This window comes from Poecile atricapillus, chromosome 1, assembly GCF_030490865.1.
Source record: "Poecile atricapillus isolate bPoeAtr1 chromosome 1, bPoeAtr1.hap1, whole genome shotgun sequence".
Taxonomy (NCBI): Eukaryota; Metazoa; Chordata; class Aves; order Passeriformes; family Paridae; genus Poecile; species Poecile atricapillus.
In genome coordinates, this window is record NC_081249.1 from 19,888,080 (window position 1) to 19,911,893 (window position 23,814).

Genomic DNA, 23,814 nt, shown 5'->3' on the forward strand with positions numbered 1-23,814 from the left:
GCCACTCAAAAATCCAGTGAAGTGTTACCATAATTAAGTGCCAAAAGTGTTGCTGTAATTAAGTGCTGAAGTTGGCTGTGGCATGAGTTGAGCTTGGTATTGACACAGGAGCTGCGCCCACATGCAGTGGATGTGACTGCTGCCTCAGGCTGAGCCGGTGTAGGATTCCCTGCTCTTTGGTGGGATTTCAATCCAGAAGTGAAACTGAAATCAGGGCTGGGAAACTGGTGCATGGTACAGCTTGTTGAAAGCAGCTCTGCAGAGTTTCATGGCAAAGTAAGATGAATGATGCAGCTAAGGTGGTGGGATGACAGGAGCTGAGGGAACAAGAGGGACAGTGTGGATTGACTAACTTCCCTGGGTTACCTGAGCTGTCAGTGGAGAGACAGTGGCACTGCTAGAGGCTTTGGGTGCGCTGCTTTGTGCTGTCTCTCCTTATGGACTGTGGTGAGAAGCCAGGCAGAGCAAATGGCAAACGTAAGAACCATGGGCGCCTAAAACAGCATCCTAGGAATACCTTTCTACATCTTCACCAGCACCAGCAGTTACCAGCACCTCCCAGAAACAAATGTATTCTCTCTTTATAATCTTGATGTCTTAATTAATAATTAAGCCTCTAAAATGTGCAAACAAACTTTAGTTTTATGAATGTTTGAGAAAGATAATCCAAAACCTTGATTAAAGCATGTCTTTATAAACAAGTCCATTCTTTGCCTGGAGGATACTGTGTATTTCACAGTAGAAGGTTATTTGTAAAATTGGTTCTGGTCCAAATTTAGATATATAAGCATTTGCTTAAGCTTAATGAGCTCCATAATGTGCTTACAGGTAAATGCATGTTTAAACACATTGTTGGAAGGAAAGAAAAGTATACTGATGCAGAATCATGGAGCTCGTCAGACTGAAAAAACAGCCTAGTGGTGCAATACAGTTACTTGTCACATGAAATCATTCCCTGTTGTTGTTCACCACTGGCTCTTACTGTCCCAGGGGAAAAGATGACATGGTTGTGGGTGCAATTATCAGAGCTGAAAGCTGATTTAACTTCTTACTCTCTTTTAGCAAAATGCAAATGGAAACATAAGCTCTGAAATAAGTTGGATTTTTGGTTTTTTGGGTTTTTTTATTCTAGACATGATTAGAACTTTTTTACTTTTTTTTCTGATTCTTTGCTCTTTCTTTCTGAGTCATACAGCTTTATATATAAGCTAAACACGCAAATGCTGGAGGGGAAATACTTTTTTCTTCTGGTTATATAGAATGTTGACTTTGTACCATAAAAATCAGTCTCCTTCAGAAACAGAACATATTCATCTGAAAACCCAAACTTTTCTATTACAAGTCTTCTATTTATTTTTTTTATCAAAAGTCAATGCTTTCTACAGAGAGCTAATATTTGTGAGGGGTTTTGCACTAAAAAAAATTCATTTCCTCATATATTTATACTCTAGAAAACTACATGAGCACACTGTTTTCTATCAGATTCATTGCTAAGGCAAATCAGGAGTAATTAAGACAGTCAGCATGCACCTTGGTATTGTCACTTGGTTCTTTGATAGCTTGAATCTTTCAGGAACCAATATGTGAATATATATGGTATCAGTAGTTCACTGTCCTTTCCAGTAAAAGGACTTGGGATCAATAACGGCAGCTGGAAGGAGATAGGTTCAAATCCCTCTAAAAGGAGGCAGTTGTTCACTTCACTGAGTTAAGCTGTGGTGCTGATTTCTGTAGAGTGATGCAGATTCCTAAGATTTCCAGGATTTGTAGGGGAGACTAAATAAATCCATGTAATCTAATTCTTCTGAATATTTGTAATGTATAAATTGTGTCCTGTTCAAGAAGACCAATCTACAAATGGTTGGAGGAGGAGAAAGCATTCATGGGAGTCATATGTTGGGACTTCTTTCCTCTTAGCACTCTTTACTATCAGATACTGGCACTAGCAGCAGTGAGAGCAGATATTGCACCAGATGGACTCTCTGCTCCAGTACTCGTGTCCTTAACACACTGGTGTTCACCAGTGCTTTATATGGCTGCAAACCGTGATGTGTGAAGAGACCTCGCTTCTCACTGCTGTGTGCTAGAGCTGGCACCACTCAACACTCACCAAACCAGACTTCTCTCACTAGAGTTAGAAATACCTGATCATCTATTTGTGACTCCTGCCTCCTACAAGCAAGACATTGCGACTCAATTCAGCACTTCTCAAAATCCAAAAGAGGGGACTGAAGATTACACAGACCATACATAGAAAGGAGGAAAAGAAATGCCAAACCCAGTATTTTAGAAATTGCAATTTTTAAAGTAGAAAATGGAAAAGGAAAATGTCAGAAAAGGTTTTGCTAATAATAAGGTTTTGCTTCATAGGTAAATGCATCCCGCCAAGAAACCAAGCTGATGGAAGAATGTGACCAACTCATTGAAATAATCCAGCAAAGACGGCAAATAATTGGAACCAAAATCAAAGAAGGAAAGGTAAAAGCTTTTCTTCTTTAGGTCAACACTGTTTCCTTTTGATTGCAGCTTTTTTGACTGCAGATATTATTGCTAGAAATTTGTAAAAGTCCTTATGTAGTCCTTGGCTGATACTTTTGTGTAAAGAAGAATGAAGTCCTTGAAGATTAGTATGCTGGACCCCAACTGTATATTTGGTGTTTCTCTTACTACAGGTGATTACGGATTTTAAGGCTAAAACCAGAAATTGTTGTCATGATCAGTAAATGACAAATTACATCCACTTAATGTTTCCTTTACTCTGTTATGTGCCTGACAGTATTTCCCCCAAAGTGTTAACTTTCACAAAATGTCACAGCACATAGAATCATGTCTCTCAATTATCTTTTTTTTTTTTTTTATCTAGGTACTTTAACTTTTTATTCAAATATTATCACACAAAAAATTTGTTCCAGTCATTGTCATTCATGGAATGTAAAATCTTAACTTATTTACAAAAACAGATATTCAAAAATGTGCAAGAAATTAAATTAGGTGTGCATTTCTAATTCCCAAAGTTCCGTGATTACTAATAACAAACACATTGAGCAGGAAAAATCTCTGATGCTCAAGTTTCAACATATTTTGCTAGCTAACTTTTAACTCAGAAATGCACTAGAGTTGAATTAGTGTTTTTATTTTCTAGGTACAAGGTGTTTACTGTTTAACTCCTAAACTAACTAAGTCAGATATTCATTCTTCTTGTGTGGGAAAAGCTCAGGAAAGGAATAAAGTCAAGAGCAGGTTAAATGGTTCATGTGGCTGTCGAGATATTCCAATTAACTTGAAATGAAAAGCCTGTAGGCAATGGCTAACTTAAACACGTTTGAAATCACACGTCTTGTACACTGTGTGAAAAAACCTGAATTTCCTCATGCAGTTAACAAAATATAATTCCCTTCAAATTAAATAGATGGCCTTCATTTTTGTTTCAGCTCTTTTCTCTGTGCAGAGAGGCCAGTTACGCTACCGATGAAGTAGAAAACTTAACATTCATTTGGATTTGTGCAATATACACATTGCTTTTAAAAACTGTTGCTTGAAAAAATGTATTCTAATTTCCATTAGCATGGAAGATTTGTAATACAATTGACTCCAAATTTATTTGAGTAGAGCTGTTATCAGAATCTGTCCCCATTCTTTGTTCTATTTTGCTGAGCTGAAAGTTATATCAGTGGAGGTCCAGTCACGGTCTGGAATGCTTTGACTCAAATGTGGTATAAGATCTCAAGGTCTCAAGAGACCCATGTGAAAAGCCACAGGAAGTTCTGCCCAGTGTATCTTCCTTTAAGAGTCTTCCTGGAAGGTAGAGCATGACAAGTTTCTCTATAGAACTGTAGGTGTGGCTACAGAGCTGGGAACACGTGCTGAATTCTAGCTGTGCCTGCAAGGCTGCAAGTTCAGCTACACAAGTCTGAACACCCTGTGCAGCTTCGTGCTTAATCTCACCTATCACCCAAACCTATAAAATCCCACAGAACATGTAACAGGAAAGAGGCAAATACCAACTAGGTAAAATAATCCTAGGGCAGATGTCATTCCTACCATTGCAGAAGTGGGTGGGGACTGAGTAAAATGAGACTCTTCTTTTTCAATTTATCATCTTCATCTTCTTGAAGATATAAGGAAGAATCAATCGAGGGAAAAAATAGTTCATATACAGACATCAAAAATCATGCAAAAAACTCACAAGTTAACATTTATTTCAGTTCACTGTTTGCTTGTTAATTAATTAATAAATAAAGACACGAACTTCTCAACACTGCAGTGAACCTTTCCCTGGCTGGGCTGGTGTAGACTGAATTGTAATCTCTGCAAATTCACAGGACATGTTGTAGCATTAGTTCATCCTAGAAGCTGATCAAGTCATTAGCATTACCAAAATCTGTGCATTCCCAGCATTTTCTTCTCTTTGTTGTTCCTGTCTTTAAAGAGATACAAATACTAAGTGACACAAATCATTTGGCCAGTATCTTTTTAGGGAAGTTTTTCAAAAATGTTTATTTTCCCACTTGTTTCTGTTGTCAGATAGCTGCACTAAGATACCCTCATCACTGCTTAGGATGCAAATATATCTGAAAGTCAAATCAGCAACTTCATAGCTTGTGTCCTAATTCCTGAGATTGGGAATGTTATCTTGATTATAAATTTGGACATTTCTGCCAACCCACTTGGTTGTTAGTTTCCTCATTTTGCATGTAACTGGGTTTTAATGTGCTTTTCTAAACTCCAGAATTACTTAATTTCCTTCCTATTTCTTACTCTTGTTCAAACTATGATCCTGATGTGATAACAAAGGGAAAGACTCCCAGACCTTTCAGGAACTATTGTAGTTCCTGAAAGTTTTGTTAGCCAACATTGTCTTTAAATGGAGGACTGTGCCCTTCCCTAACCTTCCAGCTAATGATTACAGTCACATCTACTGTGTTTATCTCCAGCACATATGTTTGCAGTAATAATAATCAGCTCTCCAATGCTACTGTGCTTTTGTCCAGCTAAAAATATCCAACAAGAAAACACCCTTTTTTTACTTAAAGCACATAATGAGGTCAGGCATGTATTGTTAACAGAATTGAACAGTCTTTTTCTGTTAACTTTTATTTTAAGTTTTTTTCTTTTTATGAAACTCACCTTAGTAATAGGAAAAAAGTAGTTAATCCATAAGTGGCTTTTAACACAGATCTCATAATTTCAGGGAAATGGTTATCTAAATAGACCTTAGTTATCATGTAAGCAGAAATTACCAGGAAATGACGTTCCTCCTGCTGGAAAATAGGCCAGCTGTGCTTGTTTTGGCTCTCCCCTGTTGTTTTCCATGTGGAAATTATTCAGGCAGAAAGGCTGTGCCTGTCCCTTATTAAAAATGTTACATGGCTAGATGGAGTTCACCACAAAGCTTGTCACCAAAGCCATTCATCTTAACTCCTCCTTTGCCCAGCTTTGCCTCTGAATTGCAAACCCACTCATGATTTGTGACCTTAGAGACATGACTGCTTTCCTGTGTTTCCACTCAAGGTGGTGAGGTTGAGAAAACTGGCTCAGCAGATTGCCAACTGCAAGCAGTGCATTGAGCGCTCGACATCCCTCATCTCTCAGGCTGAGCAGTCACTGAAGGAGAACGATCACGCTCGCTTCCTGCAAACAGCTAAAAATATCACTGAAAGGTAAAGGAGACATTCCTCTCAATAAAGTGAAAAACCTCACTTTAAGACAGCTGGGTTTTCATAGTTGCTTTCTCTTGTTTTGTCACATCAGAGATGTGGTCAAAGGCAGGGGATAGTTGACATATTCCCCCAAAATGCTACTTCATGCTATACCAGAGTGGGAAGAACCTTACTCTAATGCTTAATCAAAACATCCTTTTGAGAAGGGGAGCAGTCAAAAAAGGGTGAAAATTAAGAGTTACAACAATTACAGCATGCACAAGTGAAAGAGTTAGAATGGTTGCCAAGCAGATGTCTGATGTTAAATGCACTTTAAAAAATGGGTTTATGGCTGAAATTCCTACTTCATGAAAAATTCTGAGATTGAGAAAGAAGTCAGGCAGTTAGTACATTCTTTAGAAGAAACTAGGAATTATTTAATTCATATTCTTCATAAAATAGCAAGCTACAAGGTAATGAAATGAATGAACTTTGTGAACCTGCACCATGCATCTTGAAGAGATGGAGATTCAACAATCCTGGAGGTCTGGAAGTTACACCAGACACCAGGGAAGTTGTTGTGTTGGGTCCCTGGGTGCAGGGAATTTCTACTCCTTTCAGGATCCTGTCTCCTCTTCAGCAAGCCAGATATATCAAGGATCACAAGGACCATGCTATTGGAAAATTTGGTCTGGTTTTCAGTGTAATGCTGTGAATGCATTGAGTTTCAGCAGGATTTTCTGATGAAAACATATTCTGCTGGAATATCAGCTGTTTAGCAATCAGAAAAATATTTTTAAAAAATTAAGAAGTTTTAAGAAAGGAGAATATGGACAACAAAGAAAGACATCAAAAGTATGCTCTTTTTAAATTCTTTTAAATAGCTAATTTTAATAGTTATTTTTTTATTTCTGGGTTCACATTATATCTTCACATTTTCTGGCCAGTTTCCCCCAAATTCAGAACATGAAATTCCCTGCTCCTATTACAAATTTTTTAAGTCTTTCACTTACACAGGTGTGCTGCATCAGTCTTCATCAAAGCTAATTGTCAATTTATAAATAAGCCGCCAACACTGGGTTGCCCATTACAGATTCAGAAAACTGAAAATCAGTTGAAAAGGCAAGGCCAGGCAAGACAGTGGATTATATGTTGTCTCTCAGACTGTGGTTTACATTCTGTCACCAAGCAACATTGTGGCATCCCAGTTGAAGCCAGTACTAAAACTACAAGTACCAAAATCTGAAGGTGGGGGTCTGCCCTTATTTTCAGTATTCAGCAGAACCATCAGTAGGGTAGAAACTTGTGGAGACACAGGGCTTTATGTGTGACTACCACAACATATCCAGAGAAGCTCCAGTTTGAACTTTTAAGCATGAACAGTTGCATCATAAATACAATCACGGAACAGACATTGGGACAGCAGAAATGAGACAAGCTGACATATGTGCCCAATCAAACTTAATTCTTGGCTATCAGAGATTGCTGTCTTTAATGGGATGGCTGTGAACACCCTGAAAATCAGAGAATCATTCCAAGCAGTGAATAAAACCGAGGGTAAAAAAACCACCAAGGGCTTGCAGACAAATTGCAAATGGAAAAAGAGGCTAAATAGAATTAATAAATTATTCCTCACTAGTAACTCTCTTAGTTCTCATGTGGTGAGCAACATTTTGTTTGCTTTTAGACTGCTCATGTAACAGTCTCACCAGGGCTCTGAGCTCCAGCAGCTAAAGCAGTCTCCTAAAATCATGCTCATTGTGTTTCTTCATCCACGTATTTCTAAGTAATTGCAGTAAAATATTTTCTGTTGTAAGCACAACAGGTAACTGCACAAGCAAAGTCATTAAATACACTCTGATTATTAAGTTGTGCATTATTTACAGTGGGTGAAATGCATTTATCCTAGAAAAACCCTTTCCAATCAAGTACAGTGTCAGTGTTTACAGTGTCAACAGTAGGCAGAACTACAGGACGAAACTCAGTCCTCTGAGCCTAATATGGTGACATAGTGTCTGAAATTTTGAATTGTTCATCTCACCAAAAACTGACTGTAACACATGTAAATACAGCACCTTTTTCATATCCCCCAAAACAGTCCAAAAAGGCCTGGTGCTATTAAAAAAAAATAAAAAAAAATCTGTCCTAGGATCTACTTTAAACTCAGTTCTACATCCACAGCTGCAAAAGAAACAATGATTAAAACTGTACAACAAGATTATTGACCAGGAAACCTCCTCGTCTCAGCTTTTGAAATCTATGCTGGAGACAATGAGATGTACAGCTCTGGTTTTGGCTTTCCTATTGTATTTTCCTAAAATACTACACAAAATATATATAAAGAAATATTCCTTAGTAAAAAAAAAGTCCTGGAGTAATTTCTACAGAAAAAGAATAATTTGGGGAAATTTTAAATTTAAGCAATCAAATATTTTGATCAGACATGTCATGAATGACAGATAACAGACATAGATTGCATGCATAGTTATTTACCTCCAAACTGAAACATTTGCCTAATTTCTGTTGTATAGCATAAGGTTTAATAATCTCTCTCCTTAAACCAGTCAAACTTTCTATAAACACATCCAATATCCAACTCTCCAGAAATATGTCTTTTGAGAAACCAGGCTGAAGGGTCTGAAAAATGCTTCCTGACAGCATTTTTCCTCTGAAAGTTCATCTCTTTATATTAGTACATCTGGACAGAGAAAATGTGAATGTAGCTCCTGAAATGAGGTAGGTGAGGAAACTTTTCAGTTTTGGAGGACATTTAAGTATGCACACATGCTTTGCAGGGAAAAGCCTTTTAAAATAAACCATGCTGACATCTATTTGTTTTATCTCCCTCCTGTGCCTTTTGAAGTTAACAGCAGCATGCTGTGGTGAACAGCTGAGGAGGTCTGGGGACTGCACCAAGCCCTTGGGACAGCAGTGCCAAGGCGTGCCTGGAGCAAGAAACTGCTTGGGAAAACAAGGGTTGGGAAAGATGCAGCATCTGTCTGGATTGCTTAAAACATGGCTAATTATAGTGCTCTTTCTTCCTTGGTTCAATGGGTGATTAAAAAGAAGAATTCAAGGGATGTTGTTGCTTGGCCAATATTTTGTTAAAATCTTATTTGACACTGCACGATAGGCCTAAACTCAGTAAAAAAAATAATATTGTAGATCTTGCTGTCAAAAAAGAAAAATAGCAGAAGTTCCTAACTTAAACCATATATATAAAATAAGTATATGGTCTTTTATCAAGCTCTTTGGGAAGCTATTATATTGATAATATTATATAATTATAATAATTATATATTAATATATATTATATAATTACTATCTATATATTATATATTATATATTATATGTTATATATTATATATTATATATTATATTAATAATTGATTATTTTATATTGTATATAATATATATATTATATTATATTGATCAGGTCCACCTTGATATGAAAGTCTTTGTGTCTTGAGTGCTAAAAGACATTTTCCTTTTCATTACAGGGTTTCCATGGCAACTGCATCCTCCCAGGTTCTAATTCCTGAAATTAATCTCAATGATACTTTTGATACTTTCGCGCTTGATTTTACCAGGGAGAAGAAATTGTTGGAATGCCTTGATTACCTTACAGGTACTTTTTTTTTTTTTTCCTTAATATAGGTGCTATTATTATATACTCCTCATAAAATAGTAGTGATAGGATTTTCTTCAGTTCTCCCTGTCGTTGTAACTTTGTCTGATTGCTAGGCGCACACCAAGCCACTCTCACTCCATTTCCTCAGTAAAGGGAGAAAATAAGATGAAAACTCATGGGTTGAGATAAGGACAAGGAGATCACTCAAGAATTACTGCTACAGGCAAAACAGACTCAACTTGGGGAAGATTAATGTAATTTATTGCAAATTAATTATAAAAGTAGGACACTGAGAAATAAAAACAAATCTAAAAAAAAAACTTTTCCCCACTCCGCCCTTCTTGGGCTCAACTTCACTCCTAGCTCTTCTGCCTGCTCCCCACCAAGTGGTGCATGGGGATGAGGAGTGGAGATTGTCATCAGTTCATCACACATCATCTCTGCCACTCCTTCTTCTGGTGCCTTTCCCCTACTCTGGTATGGGCTTTCTCCCACAGAATGCAGCTCTTCATGAACTTCTCCACCATGGGCCCTTCCAACAGAGTGCTGTTCTCCAACAGCTGCTTCAGAGTGGGTCCTTTCTGTCAGATGAGTCCTTCAGGAGTGGACTGCTCCAGTGTGAGTCCCCCGTGGGCCATGATTCCTGTGAGAAACCTTTCTCCTGTGTGGTCTTCTCTTTGCAGGCTGCAGCTTCCTCCAGGGCATATCAGCCTGCTCCAGGGTGGTCCTCCACAGCTGCAGGTGGATATCTGTTTCACTGTAGACTTCCATGGGCTACAGGGAAACAGCCTGCATCACCATAGTCTTCACTGCAGGCTGCAGGGGGATTTCTGCTACAGCACCTGGGGCATCTCTTCCCCCTCCTTCTTCACCAATCTTGGCATCTGCAGGGCTGTTTCCATCACATTTTCTCACTCCTCTCTCCCCCTCTGCTGCATAGCCTTTCTTACCCTTTCTTTAAAAGGCTGTCTCAGAGGCACTATCAGCACAGTGATGGGCTAGGCTTCGGACCGGGGCAGGTGTACCTGTGTCTGATACTGAGTCAGCTCGATATTTTCTGACAGAGATAACCCTTGCTGCCCAGCCACTTCCGAGAGCTTGCTACATAAGCCAAATACTCTCTCCCCCTTAATCCTGGATATATTACCTCCAGCAGCCCCAAAAGCATTAGAACCCCAGGAAGCATTAGATGCTTCAAACAACTGGGATGCATTTCCTACCTCCTCTCCTTGCATTCTTCATCACTGGAGTTGAGGAAGTAGGATTGAGAAATGGTTAAAAGCCGCTGCAGCAGAGTGAAGTGAAAGAACAGCTGGAGCTCAGCCTGGAGGGCTAGAGGAGAGAGAACAGGGACCAAACCCTATTTCCCAGGAGATGGATGCTCCAGGTGTTACCCTCTCCCTTGGGGCTGCTCTTTGCTGCAGCAGATTGCTGCCTGGCAGAGTTCCCATGAGCAACCAGAAGCTGTTCCAGCAATCAACATCACAGGCTCAGCAGTGAAAGATGTTTTCTCATGTCAGTGACACTGTGTATTTCCCCATCACAGACCTGGAGGATCTGGCTGTGTCTGGAACTAGAGTGTGCAGTGTGCTCTGAGCCAGGCTGTGGGGTGGGCTCTCCGCACAGCAGAGCCCCGCCTGAGATCTCTGGCCTGAGGAAGCCCACAGGATTAGACCCTTACTGAAAGCCTGACTAATGTGCAGTCTCAGAATGTACAATGACTCACAAAGAGAAACAAATTACTGTAATTTAGGGTGTTTTGATTTCAATGCCAGAATTAGAACAATTCATTCCAGCTCAATTGAAAACAGAAGAGAGCGGTAGGTTTTTATTTTGCAGGGTCTTTAAGCATCTGCTGTTAGCAGCAAGAATTTGCAATGAAAGACACAAAGCGCTTTTAGAAAAGCACTGGAAAACACTTCCTGAGTCCATTCACTTGTCTCAGTTTTCAGAGCATATACTTGTGTTAGTTCAGGAGAATGTGAGGGTGCAGTCTCCTCATTGCCACTATCTTTTCCAATCAGAGGACTGGCTTCTGGCTTTTCTTCAGAGGAAAGCCTGAGAAAGTGAGGGTTGTTCAGCCTGCAGAAGACAGGGCTCCAAGGAGACCTCATCGTGGTCTTTCAACACTTAAAACATTTTTGTAGTGTCTGTTGAGAAAGAACAAGGGGTAACGGATCTAAACCAAAGGAGGGTAAATTCAGACTACATATAAGGAAAAAATCTTTAAGGTGGCATTGGAACATAAGGAGACGTTGGAACAGGTAGCCAGAGAGGCTGTAGAGGTCCCATCCCTGGAAACATTCAAGGTCAAGCTGGACAGAACTCTGAGCAACCTGCCCCTGTTCACTGTGGAGATTGGGCCAGATGACCTTTAAAGGTTCCTCCCAATCCAAAGTATTCTCTGATTCTGTGATTCTGTGAATAGTGAATAGATTGATATTGGGAAGCACAAGACTGGGTGCATGCACAGGGCAGCAGCACTCTTGCCTGATGGAGCTTTGGGGTTCTTGCCATATCTAAAAGAGAAATTATATCTGCAAGGAATTTCTTTATCACTGTGTGACAGATGAACATAATCAGTGTCTAACACATATTCAAGTAAATGAAACACAACAATAATGTGATAAGAGTAACTTCAGCTTCTTATACAGGACCAGTGAAATGTTATGGTGTCTGCCTCTCTCCAAATCTGCAGGAATTTTGCCATCATGTTGAGCCTTCACCCCAAATTTATAAAAATCCAAGGAAATGAGAGGAAGGATTAAAACAAAAACAGACCTGTTTTTTTCCTAACAAACCATTTTTATCCTTGCCCTTGATGTCCAGTGAAAAACTGTTCTAACTGGCTTTTCTTCCCATTAACAAATAGCATATGGCTGCAGTGGCAAAATGCAAAGCACATGTCCGAATTATCAGAACATCAAATGCAACCTATGCAGACAGTAAAAATACATTTATGTAAATATATGTACATAGGTATACATGAGATATAGGTATATACATATACATATATATATAACCCCAAGACAAAAATGCACTTGATTATTCTCTATCATTGTCCAGAAATCCAGAGAAAGATTTATATTACTCAGATTGGTGCATGGAATTTTCATAGATCATAAACTGAACAATTTGTGACAGAGTGAATTAGGCTTTACTTTTGTCACGTTTCACAGTTAAGTAAAACGAAGACCATCTGTACATCCTAGTCATAGATCTATGCTGTGAATTAAGTGAAGAAGCCTACCTTATGACTATCATCTGTACTGCTTCTGAACAAAATGTCAAAACCTAAATTCCAGCTTCATTATCTCTGCTGTCAGTTGCTTTTGAAACAACTGACCTTGGCTTTCTCCTGGAGATTTTTTTCTCCTTTGGTTCTTCCCAGGGTAATATTTGTCAGATTGCCTTCATCCTCCATCTCCCCAACCCTATCTTTCCTTCCTCCTAAGCTATTTCTTTACTGAATAAATAAATTTAAGTAGTTTGTGCTTACCAGTTACACAGATGTCTGTCCAAAGCTTCTGCTATCCAAATAAAATCTCTAATGTTTCTAATATGCCAGCCAGACATTGAGATACCAAGCTCAGTATATTAAAACAACACTTATAATCTTCATCTGACTGTTCTATTCTCTGCATATATAACCTTGATGCCTTTTGAAAGCATTCTTATCTTAACAGTTGCTCAAGCTTTTCATCTGGAAACCATCTTTTTCTAAACATGTATCTGGCTAGATCCAAGCAATACATATGACTTGCAAACCCTCTGTACAATATTACTGTCATAAGGACTTTTTTTGTCCATTGTGAATCAAAAATGCTTGGTTTGTGTCTTAATACTTCGAAATCAATTGCAGGAACATCCATTCTTTGACCTTGCAATTTGCCCTACTTCAGAAATCCTATCTGAAACAATGATAAGATTTCTTCATCCATCACTTCACCTATGACTGCACAAAGAAATATGTATTGCCTAGCATATGCCAGCAATTTTTTCACACAGAAACAATTTCATTCTGGAAACTCTTCACAACCTTTCTTACTGCTTAACTCTTTCAGCACTGAAAGATCAAAGACCAACCCCAGACAGCGCTCAGTCTCATGGTTTGGGTGTAATCTCATCGTCTTGGTTTTGAGCAGTCCTGGTCTGCCCAAAGACTGGGTCAAGATGTCTTGTATGTATGACCAAGCCCTAACTCACACATAACAAGTTAATAATACATAAAATTTGTATCCACATCTGATGTAACTGTACCTTTCAAATTCCTCCATGCTGATTCAGCCCAGTGTCATGATGCAAGATGGAATCAGTAATGAATACCTAAAAGAGAGGTTCAGAGCAGCTTCTGCATCCCCCTCATGGTCATACCAGCAATATGGATATTTCTGGCACCGTTAACTCAAGCAGATTACTTAGGTCTTCTTTTAGGTCTTGATACTCAGTATCAAAATCCACAAGGAATCTTTACAAAGTCAATCACTGCATGACAGGGAGAGAGAAAGTGAGCAAACAAAATGAATTTGAGGTGGATTCAGTTAATCTCTGTGACCTTGTGCTGAGAGGATTTAGATAGAATCTCGATAGGCACCCAGGAGGCACTGCATTAATGCTGGAATTCACCAGGGAGAGGTGGCAGTATCCCTATTGTGTAGATCTTGTGAGCCATATGTTCTGCTTCAGAGCAAAAGCCATGCACTGATGACACCGAAAGGAAGGTGTGTTAAACTAAATGGGTTGAAAGGAAGTAGTTGTGCTTGTGAGATCAGTTACTCCTGAGAGCAAATTTAAGAAACTGCATTTCTAATATTAGTGCCTTTCAGGCATTCTAGGTGTGGTTACTGACTTTTTAAGTGTGTTTACTCAGTTTTGAGTTAAAATGAAGTAAAACAGCCTTCAGCAACGTTTTTTCTGTCTTATGAGAGAGTGTTGATTCACAAAAGCTGGTGAATGAAAGTCTGAGTGCCAGAAGAAGTTACCACTCCCAGATACTAGCTCTGATCCTCTGTGGAGAAGTGTCTTCCACTGCTGTGCTGGAAGCATGCTGGGCTTCCCCTGTGGAGCAGTGGAGAAGCACACCCGAGTCAGGAAGGCGAGGTTGCTGGTACAGCCTTGAGATCACGGGAGTCTTTGAGGAGGTTTCCATGTGGCACAGAGCTCTGCAACAGTGCTGGTGAATTCAATAACCAAGTCACACTACCAAATGCAATACTGAAGCTAACTGGTTGAGGTCAATCTCTTTAATTGCATTTCAAATTTACACTCTCTAAAGGAGCATGTGCCTTGGAATGATGAATTTGGCTGTTGGACTGCTACATTATTTTGTCATAACAAAGCATCTGAATGTAGACTTTCCTGCCTTTCTGTAGGAGAATCAGGTGTATTTGTTTTATTCTGAGTGGTTTATGAAATGAATGCTGCCAAAGAGCTGAATTCATGCAGTATAGTCTCAGGTGAGCGTGAGTTAATCACAAGAGCCAGGGAAAATGTCTTTCTTAGGTCAAATCTCTTTCAGACATTTTCATTACATGAAAGTCTGTAGATTTCCAGCCATAAAGCCAGGTGTGCAAACAAGGAGCAAACTTAGGATGCTGTTTTCAAAGAAGTTGAAGATGCTTAGGTGTTATTTAAATGCAGTTTACAGTTAATTAAACCTTCCGTATTTTATGCTTTTCATAAATTAATATTTATTTTCTGTGCTGAAATGATAACAAGTACATTTCTCAAGTAAAATATTTTGCTGTTAGGTGCAGGAGATGACAGAAGAAAACTTAAGTTGAGCACCATTGGACAAATAAAATAGATCTACTTGTATATTTGTTATTAACACTTGTTCCAATTTTTGTTTGGCCTTTGAAGGGCAGGCAAAATATTGAAATGAAGTTCCAACTAGGAATAAAAAAAAAATTAAAACCTCCAGTGATTGTTCTACAAGATACATTTTTGAAACATAGGTGATATTACCATCAATCTTTTCAGAAAACTGTGGACCTTTTTTCCCCCACATTTTGATTATATTCTTCTCACAGATAGCTGTCCTTACTTGAGTTTATTTGTATTTCCTTTCTTTAATACCCTTCTTTCCCAAGGGTTTCTCTGACAAGTTAAAAAAGAAGCATTGGTAGGCTTCTGTGATTCAATAGAATTTACAGCATCACAAATCATGGTTGTATCATGAAACACATTTGAACTTTTCCTTATTCCCCTTGGTTAAAGGAGGTTGTCTGGGGACCTATCTGCACTTTAATCCTTGGGAACATACATCAGTAAGCCAGAGACATGATCTATGAAAATTCTTGATGGAAATAAAATAGATGTTTCATAAAAGTAAGATCTTGCACAAGTAAAGGTGGAATTCCTTCAGAGGGACTTTTTTTGAGCCTATTATTTGTGGCTATCAGAGGTTAAAGAGCTGACAGAAAAAAAAAACAAAACGAGACCACAAACATTCATAGTTGCCTTCCTTTTCCTTTAATATGGACATAGTTTGGATGTTTCAGCTTGAGTGCCCAACTTCTTCACTCTGTGACAGCTGGGAGAAACACAATTAAAGCACAATAATTTGTAATTTTCTTTTCATGATGTGGCTTGTAGGGAAGATGATTTGGAGTGAAGCTCCCACTGAGACAAGCATGCAGGAGGATCCCTATGTCTTTCAAAGAGACACTCATTTCTTTGTTATTTAAGTGTTTGGCTTTTTAAAGATTGAAAACAAGAAAATTTAGACCTCAGTAATTTACTTCAATTTTCACTTCTTTAAATAGGTCTTTAAAATAAACTCATGTGTTAATATAGGAAAATATTGTGTATCTTACTACACAAAGATCTTGCCTGTTGATTAGGAAAAAAAAGGAGAGACGAGAGCTCCTGGGTGACTATTTGCCTGTAATATTCATGTAGTCATTATGTTATCATAATAGCTCTTTTTTAATGTTGAAAAATGTTAATTTTATAACTGGCAGAAATTATACCTATATTAGAAAGGATAGCTAGGAGCTCAAGTAAAATGGAGAGAGGAAAAAATTGAGCATGAAAGTATAAGTGATGGAAGATTCCTCTAAATTATATTTTTTAAATACCTGTTGCTAATGAATGATAGATCATAGTGCAGCCTAGAGCAGGGCCAGGAAGAATGTACCACTGTAATACCACTTATGGCAATCTCTGGTAAGACAGGCTGGGCAAGCACTGATTTCAAGTCAACAGTGGAGAGTGTTGACCCTCTCTCTTGATATGCATCAGTGAAATTTTGATAAGTTTGGTGAAATGATCAGAACAATCTTAGAAAAAATAACTTGTCATAGTGTCCATCTAATGTGACCACCGGTATATCACTTGGTCGATGGCATCTGAAACTAAAACTACTTCAGTACAAAATATTTTCAAAATCTGGAGTTCCTAGGTGGTTATGTTGTTTTAAAGAATTCCTTCCTAACAATTAGTTGATAATCAAAGTTAGTACTGAAATTAGTAAAAAGTTGTTGAGAAGTCTGTTGGATGATGTCTCTACAATCTCATACATCTACTACAACACCCTCATCCCAGGGGAGAAGGGAAATGCTTCACTGATTGTGCCTCCTGTGTTGTATCTCACAGCTCCCAACCCACCCACCATTCGAGAAGAGCTCTGTACAGCCTCTTATGATACCATCACTGTGCACTGGACATCAGATGATGAGTTCAGTGTGGTCTCTTATGAGCTGCAGTACACAATCTTCACTGGACAAGCCAATGTTGTTAGTGAGTATAAACCTTTTCTTTTCTTGTTATGCCCTTATGGTTTCTATGTAAAGCAAATGTCTTTAAAGACAAATATACTCCTAGGTCAAGAACAAAAGGAAAAACTATTTTCTAGAAAGACTGAAAGCAAAAATATTCAATCCAAACCAATAATGTTATTAAAAGGGTTTGAAATTCAAAATTACTTCAGTTAGAATTTCTGGTGTCTTTTCTGGGAGTTCCATGTATTGGGATCTTTCAAAGACTAAAACCATCACAAGTATTGTCTATATTAACAGTACTTGTCTCTTGTGTCCCATGTCCCTTTTTGCAGAGGTAGCAAGTTCAAAGACTTCAGTTCCATTCTCTGCACTAGTCAGGCAGTGTGCACATGGGAGCCTGCGTTGAGCTGGTCATTAGTTAGAACTGCAGCCCCATTGTCATTGATACAAACTTGACATCTGGACCTTTGTCTGAAATACAGATTAAGTCCTTCCCTCTGATTTTTATTGTCTTCAAGGTTACAAATCATAGGTCTCAGCAAACTACAGGCTAAGTTAGGAAACATCAGTGGAACAAGAATTTATATGGTAATTTGTTTTTGCTTAAAATGAGATTAACAAACATTGTATATTTTGTATTATAGCACATTTTTTATGAGTACACACTATGTTTTGAATCTGTGACTTTCTTTAATGACCAAATTTATTTGATTAGATTTTGAATTGTTTTATTGTTAAATAACTACTCCTCACAGTTAAAAAAAGAAATATATTGTCTAATCTTTGGTCAGGAAGTTAATGTTTCTGGATTCAGTGTTCTGCAATCACTGGTGTCATTGACCATGAATTTGGAGATGTCATTCAACTTCTTCCTGCTCCCTGTATATTTAATGGCAATACCACTAGGTGGCACATACTTGTTTTATTAAACAAGGATTCTGAAATGAGCCAAATCACTCAAAATGTGGAGTTTGTTCAAGTCAACACATATTTAGATAGGGAACTCATCGCCACAGAGGGTTGGTGTGTTTTTGAATTCAAGAGATGCCTGGACAGGTCGTGCAAGAAAAATACACTGAGAGCAATGAAGTGCAATGCAGTGGCTCTGGAAGTCCCAGAGCTGTAAGCTGTTGATGCCTGGGAGGGCAAGGTGAGAAATGATCAGTGTGTGCTTTCCCTGTACCTTGAAACCTTCCTACACCCTCATCTTTGCCCACCATCAAACACACTGGCCACGCACCGAGCTAGATAGGCTTAGTTGTGACACAGGGCAGAAAGGTTTTTCTTCTTGCAAAAATTTTTTGTAAGAAGAACATTTGTTCAGATACTTTGATGAAAGTCAGAGCTGTGGGCATGTGTACAAGCTTTGTCAGTGGAAAAATGGTATGGTCTATGCCAAGTTTGGGTACTGAGCCAAACTCTCCCACTGACTCTGTTACTGTGTGCACCTCATCTTCTCCATCACTGAGCAAGAGTTTATTTTCCAAGCCATCTGAAAGGACATCTGAGGATATTTGTGCTGGCATCTTCATACCTTTTTTAAGTAGCATACTGTGAATGTATTATAGTATTCAGGACTGACTGAAAAGAGGAGACAGATTATTGAAAATTTGATGCACGTTTTGTCAAAACCTCCATTTAGCATTTCCCATAAGAGTCTGATTTTGAAGAACACACTGCAAAATTTAAGGCTGTTGGAAAGACCAAATAAATTCAACACATGCTTCTACATCTAAGCAAGCTGGATAATAAAAAAGTATAATAATAATTTTGCAAAAATTGAAGCAAGGTAGAAAAGGAAGGAAAACCCTCCCTGATTAATCACTACCAAGCAGAGAGGATTTAATGATGAGCCAGTTTTTTGCTTGTTTTCTAGTCCATTTTCATCCATGGCTTTATGCTGTACAAGTCAATTATTGTCGTTATGTATGAGCATGGCAGCAGCAAAAGGTGTGCCATTTCCACAGCCTTGGGATGTGGGATTTTACTCCTTGCTTACTAGTGAATAAATAACAAGGTATTTCTATTTTAGGCTGCACTGTAGGTTTCCCACGTGGAGGTGAAAGCTTTGATCTGCAAAACATGTATCAATAAGTCTGCTTTCAGGGATGCATTATAATTTTCAAGCATAGCATGAAGTGCTCAGTATGCAGTCTGAAATTTCATATTATCACTTTGCAAAAATAAGTAATTAAAACTTTGAAGAGAAAACAAATTAACGCTGTAAGAAACTTTGTTTACAAAATGCTCTGAAGACCTTAAATGAAAGTAGAAAAAAATGAAAGAATGGCTCTTTTGTGGGGTTTTTTGTTTTCATTTTGTTTTGTTTGGGTTTTTGGTTTTGGGTTGTTTTTTTTTTAACAGAGCTAGTACCTATGCAAATATCCTAGTTTAATTGAAAGCTGTAATATTAACCCAAATTAAATACATGCATGTATAAGTGTATGTGAAAGGCCTTCTTAGATATTGTAAAGATTTTTTTTAAATCTCATTATTTAATATAGACTTGAACACCTCCAATGGTGATCTTCCTGCCAACATGCTACAAATCTGCCTGGGTTTCTAAAATGTGAGACTCTCCCAGGTAATTCCAAATTATACTGGTATTGGAGATTTTCCCACTAACATCATGGAATCATAGGATCACTTAGGTTGGAAAAGACCTCTAAGATGATTGAGTCCATCCATTAACTTAACACTGCCAAGTCTACCACTAAAACATTGCCCTAAATGTCACATCCACAGGGCTTTTGAATGCCTTCAGGAATGACTGCACCACCACTTCCCTGGATAGTCTGTTCCAATGCTTGACCAGCCTTTCCATGAAGAAATTTTTCCTAATACCCAATCAAAACCTCCCCTGGTAAAACTTGAGACCATTTCTTCTTGCCCTGCCAATCCCATCCTCATTTTACTCAGAACACTGTTTGGATGTTCATTCACTTTGTTACATTATATTCTTGATCTTGCAGAAGGATTTAACATCACACCTGTTACAAATGGCTTTCCAAGGCTGTTCTTAGAATATCACAGTGTACCTTGGTAGTGCTGATGAACACAGAGTTACTCTCACTGAAAGTGGCATTAACAGACGCTGCACTGCAGCCTTCATGTTTTGATGAATTGAAGATAGGTTTGTGTTTTGGTTTTTTAAAATCCTGTTTTAGACTCTGGGTTAGCAAAAATTTGTTCCTATTTATGGCATATGCATGCTGTTGCACATAACCATATTTTTATTTCTCTGTCATATCCCAAAAATTTCCATTGGTATTGTGTGTTGCATGTAGCAGATAATGTAAACAGGCTCATAGATTGACTTCAGTTCTGTGTCTTTTAGCTATGAATTGCCACCAGGGAGTAGCTGGAGTACTGCATTAAACCAACAAGCTTTTTCCCTCGAGACAATAGGAATCACTTTGCATACATACCCACCTACCGTGCTAATGGAGGCTGTTATTTTGGAATCTGTTTCTTAAACCACATATCCAGCCTGACTGCATTTTCCACTCACAGTACATTTCCCTTGCCAGAGGCATATATCACCCAGAGATTGCTAAGAATTCAGTAACAAAAATAAGCAATACTATGTTTTTTTAGTATATTTTCTATCCAACATAATCAACTATATTCTTTTTTATTAACTGAAAAATTGGAAAGTTAACATTTGATGGCCAAGGTCCAAATAGAGTATTTCATTTGAATCCTATTTCATACAGGAAAGATTATTTCCAAATGTGGCCAAACTTCTTGGATATTAAATGCTTGGCAGACCTGCTCTGCATAAGAGCAATACGGAGCTTTAGATTAAGTAGGCTTTTACTAAATCAGTTATTCTCAAATTTATACCATTTGTACATTTGCATTTCTGAGAGGCAGATAATCACCTGCAATCTGAATATGGTAAAAGCTTTCAAAATTACTTTGTCACTAGCTAACTAACATGCATTATAATTTCATTAGCCCATTTCAATAGATTTTCAAGTATTCATTGAGTATGCCCTTTTTTAACATCATGGATTTGTTACAGTGTGTTTCAGGATGGTTCAAATGTTTCGATAGCTCTGATGCAAGATCCTTCAGGAAAAGTAGATCTCTCACTTCTTGACAAAAAGCACTAAATCATTCTCTATTACGTGGTAAAAGAAATCAGAGTTAATTAGTTATACAGTCTAATTTCTAAAAAATCACTCTGTAAAGGATACAGTGCACTACTGTCAGAACCCTTTCACTGTTACAGGACTTCTCTTTGAGAGAGGATAAAAGTTTTTGGAGGTACCTAAGACAATTAGAATCCCAAGCTTCCATGAAAAACAGTGAATTTATGACTCACCAAATAATTTTTCAGATTTCTACTAGAGATTTTAGTGAGAATTTTTAATGGCACAAAAGCAAATTTGGGATAAAACCAGGAAAACTTCTGCATCTTTTAAAGTGTAAAAATAGTGTATTTTTTTAAAAAAAATTCAACGTGTTTTGCAGAAATCCTACATATATTATTTTTGATTCAGATGGGAATGAAGAGTGAGGGTGGAGAGCTATCTGTTACTTTCACCTACCTTATTTGCTCTACCAATTTGAATTGGTAATAATTTATTTAAATAAAACATTTTACAATAATTAAAATACTCAAGAAATTAAATAACCTTCCCGTGACTTTTGTGCTTCTTTTCCAGTTTTCAAGAAAATATATTTTATTAAAATCAATCAATGTAAATTTTAGGAGGATTTACACCTTGGGATTTTCCCCATCTGTTTTTAAAGTGTATCAACAGCCATCACCAGGGAAATAGCTTTACAAATTATTACCTCCAGACTCTGAGAAACTTGTTTTGAAAACATCCTGTACGGACATCACTGTGCTCACTGCACCATTCCAGGATGTAATTTAAATTCTCTTCATTTTTGTAGGCTACAGTTTTAAAATACATTGTTTTACCATCTGCATAACCCTGTGAAAAGCCCTGGGATTTTGGAACAAGAAACCTGAATGTAGCCTGGATTAGGAGCGGGTACAATAGGAGACCCTTGGCTCCTGCTGTTGCACCAGTGAGGGGATGTGTGCTTTTCCACTTCACCTGCTGCCACCGGCAGGGAACTGAGAGGGCAAACACTTCCCCTGGATGCCAGTGTGATCAGGCTGTTTGTTCATTTCCCTGAACTTCCTTAATCATATTCTTTTGTATTCAGAGAAGAAAGGCTGTCCTGACAGGGCATAACTGGAGATAAATTCCTTTGATGCAGTGACAAATTATTCTTTTATACATAAAAGCTTAACTTGGCTGCCACTAATAACTATTCTCCCTTTTGAAGGAGTTTGGACTTGTAGTTTGGCATCATCGATACTTCATTCCCAGGACTTTTGAATCAAAGTACAATTTAAAGGCTGTTATCAAAGAGCTTACAGTCAGAAAGCACAAGAACATATCACTGAGCCCATTGGCATAGGCAAGAGCTGAGCTTGTTAAGACAACAAGGTTTGTTGAGCAAAGTAACCAAGCCAGTCACTGCATATCCAACATTTATTGCACTTCACTGGTCTGGGATGCCTAAGAGTGAAAGAACAAAGAAAAGAAACCTAAGATATCATCAGAGGATAGAGCTTTCCTCTAGAACATGAGTCAGGTCAAACACGATGTTTCTGACTCTCTCTATTGACTGTGCAGAGAGTTTAGGGTAGGTAAGGCCTTTAGTGATTATTGGGTATGTGTAAATCCACATACCCAGGAGAAGGGGAAGAACTCCAGAGGAGATTCATAGCAATGCAACAGTACCTTTACTGTCCTTTAAATTCTTATTTGGACCAAAGTTCAGTATTTTGGTAAGGAGTAATCAGTCTCTGCAGGGTGTTATAAAAAGTGTAATGCAAGTCTTAAAAATGTGCCCATTAGAGAGTTGTAGTGAATAATACAAAACTAGTTTCTAGATGAGTTAGAAAAACTGGGCATTTCTGTGTCTGCATAATGGTCACTTTATATATGGCACACACATACCACAGGAATTTGCTTTCCAAGTGTGGTTGTGGTTGGAGAAGACATTTCTAGGAGCACTGTCTGTATCCATCCCACTTATTGTCATATGTTATTTGGTATCCCATCAGAGGTACCTTAGTTAAAGACTCCTTGATCATATTTAATCCTTTTAAATCCTGTGCTTCATTTTATTTTATTTTAACATGCTTTAATTTATTTTGAAATAGCACCTATGAGCACAGTAAGGGATGGTCTCAATGCCAAATCAATGTGGTAGTTCAGGGACAGAAGTGTGTGTTTAATATCTGTGGCAAATTGGGAAAAGATGAGATTTCCTCTGAGCAGTCAGGTAAATATTTTATGTCAGAAAGTTGCTTCCTTATTTTCTTTCTTCCTCATAAGAAACCCATTCACACACAGCCTAAAAAAATAAATATAATTTGGTGTGTATGGCTCAGTGAGAGAAGACATGGATGGATGTTGCTTTAAGCAGTTCACTACAAGTACTGGGCCCAGTTCAAGTTTTCACAGGGTATGGAATGTGGCTCTTTTTCTTCATGAAAAACACAGAAAATTGTTCTATACAATCATGTACATATATATAAATATAAATTATCTACAGATGGGTGACTCATGTCATTTTAGACAGCTGAAATTAGAGATCTCACCTATGCTGGTCATCTAGGCTTCCTCTGTGGATTAGAAAAGAGAGGCATGTGTGGTTGGTAGGATCTTCACACCTGGTGAAATCAAAAAAACTACTTAATGATTTCTTCCCTTCCTCAGAGTCCAGAAGAATAGTTTAGGCATTGCAGCTCTTCATTAGGTGGCAAGATAGTATGAATCAAACC

General features: G+C 38.0%; 1 protein-coding gene across 5 annotated transcripts in view; it reads left to right on the forward strand.

Moving 5' to 3' along the window:
• Positions 1-23,814, forward strand: part of MID1 (midline 1) — a 237,620-nt gene that overhangs the window by 205,061 nt on the left and 8,745 nt on the right. For all 5 annotated transcript variants that reach the window (XM_058829062.1, XM_058829064.1, XM_058829061.1 and 2 more), the window contains 4 exons: positions 2,371-2,478; positions 5,512-5,660; positions 9,140-9,267; positions 16,870-17,013. In XM_058829062.1, coding sequence (XP_058685045.1) covers positions 2,371-2,478; positions 5,512-5,660; positions 9,140-9,267; positions 16,870-17,013 — 529 coding nt within the window. The remainder of the gene's footprint in view (positions 1-2,370; positions 2,479-5,511; positions 5,661-9,139; positions 9,268-16,869; positions 17,014-23,814) is intronic.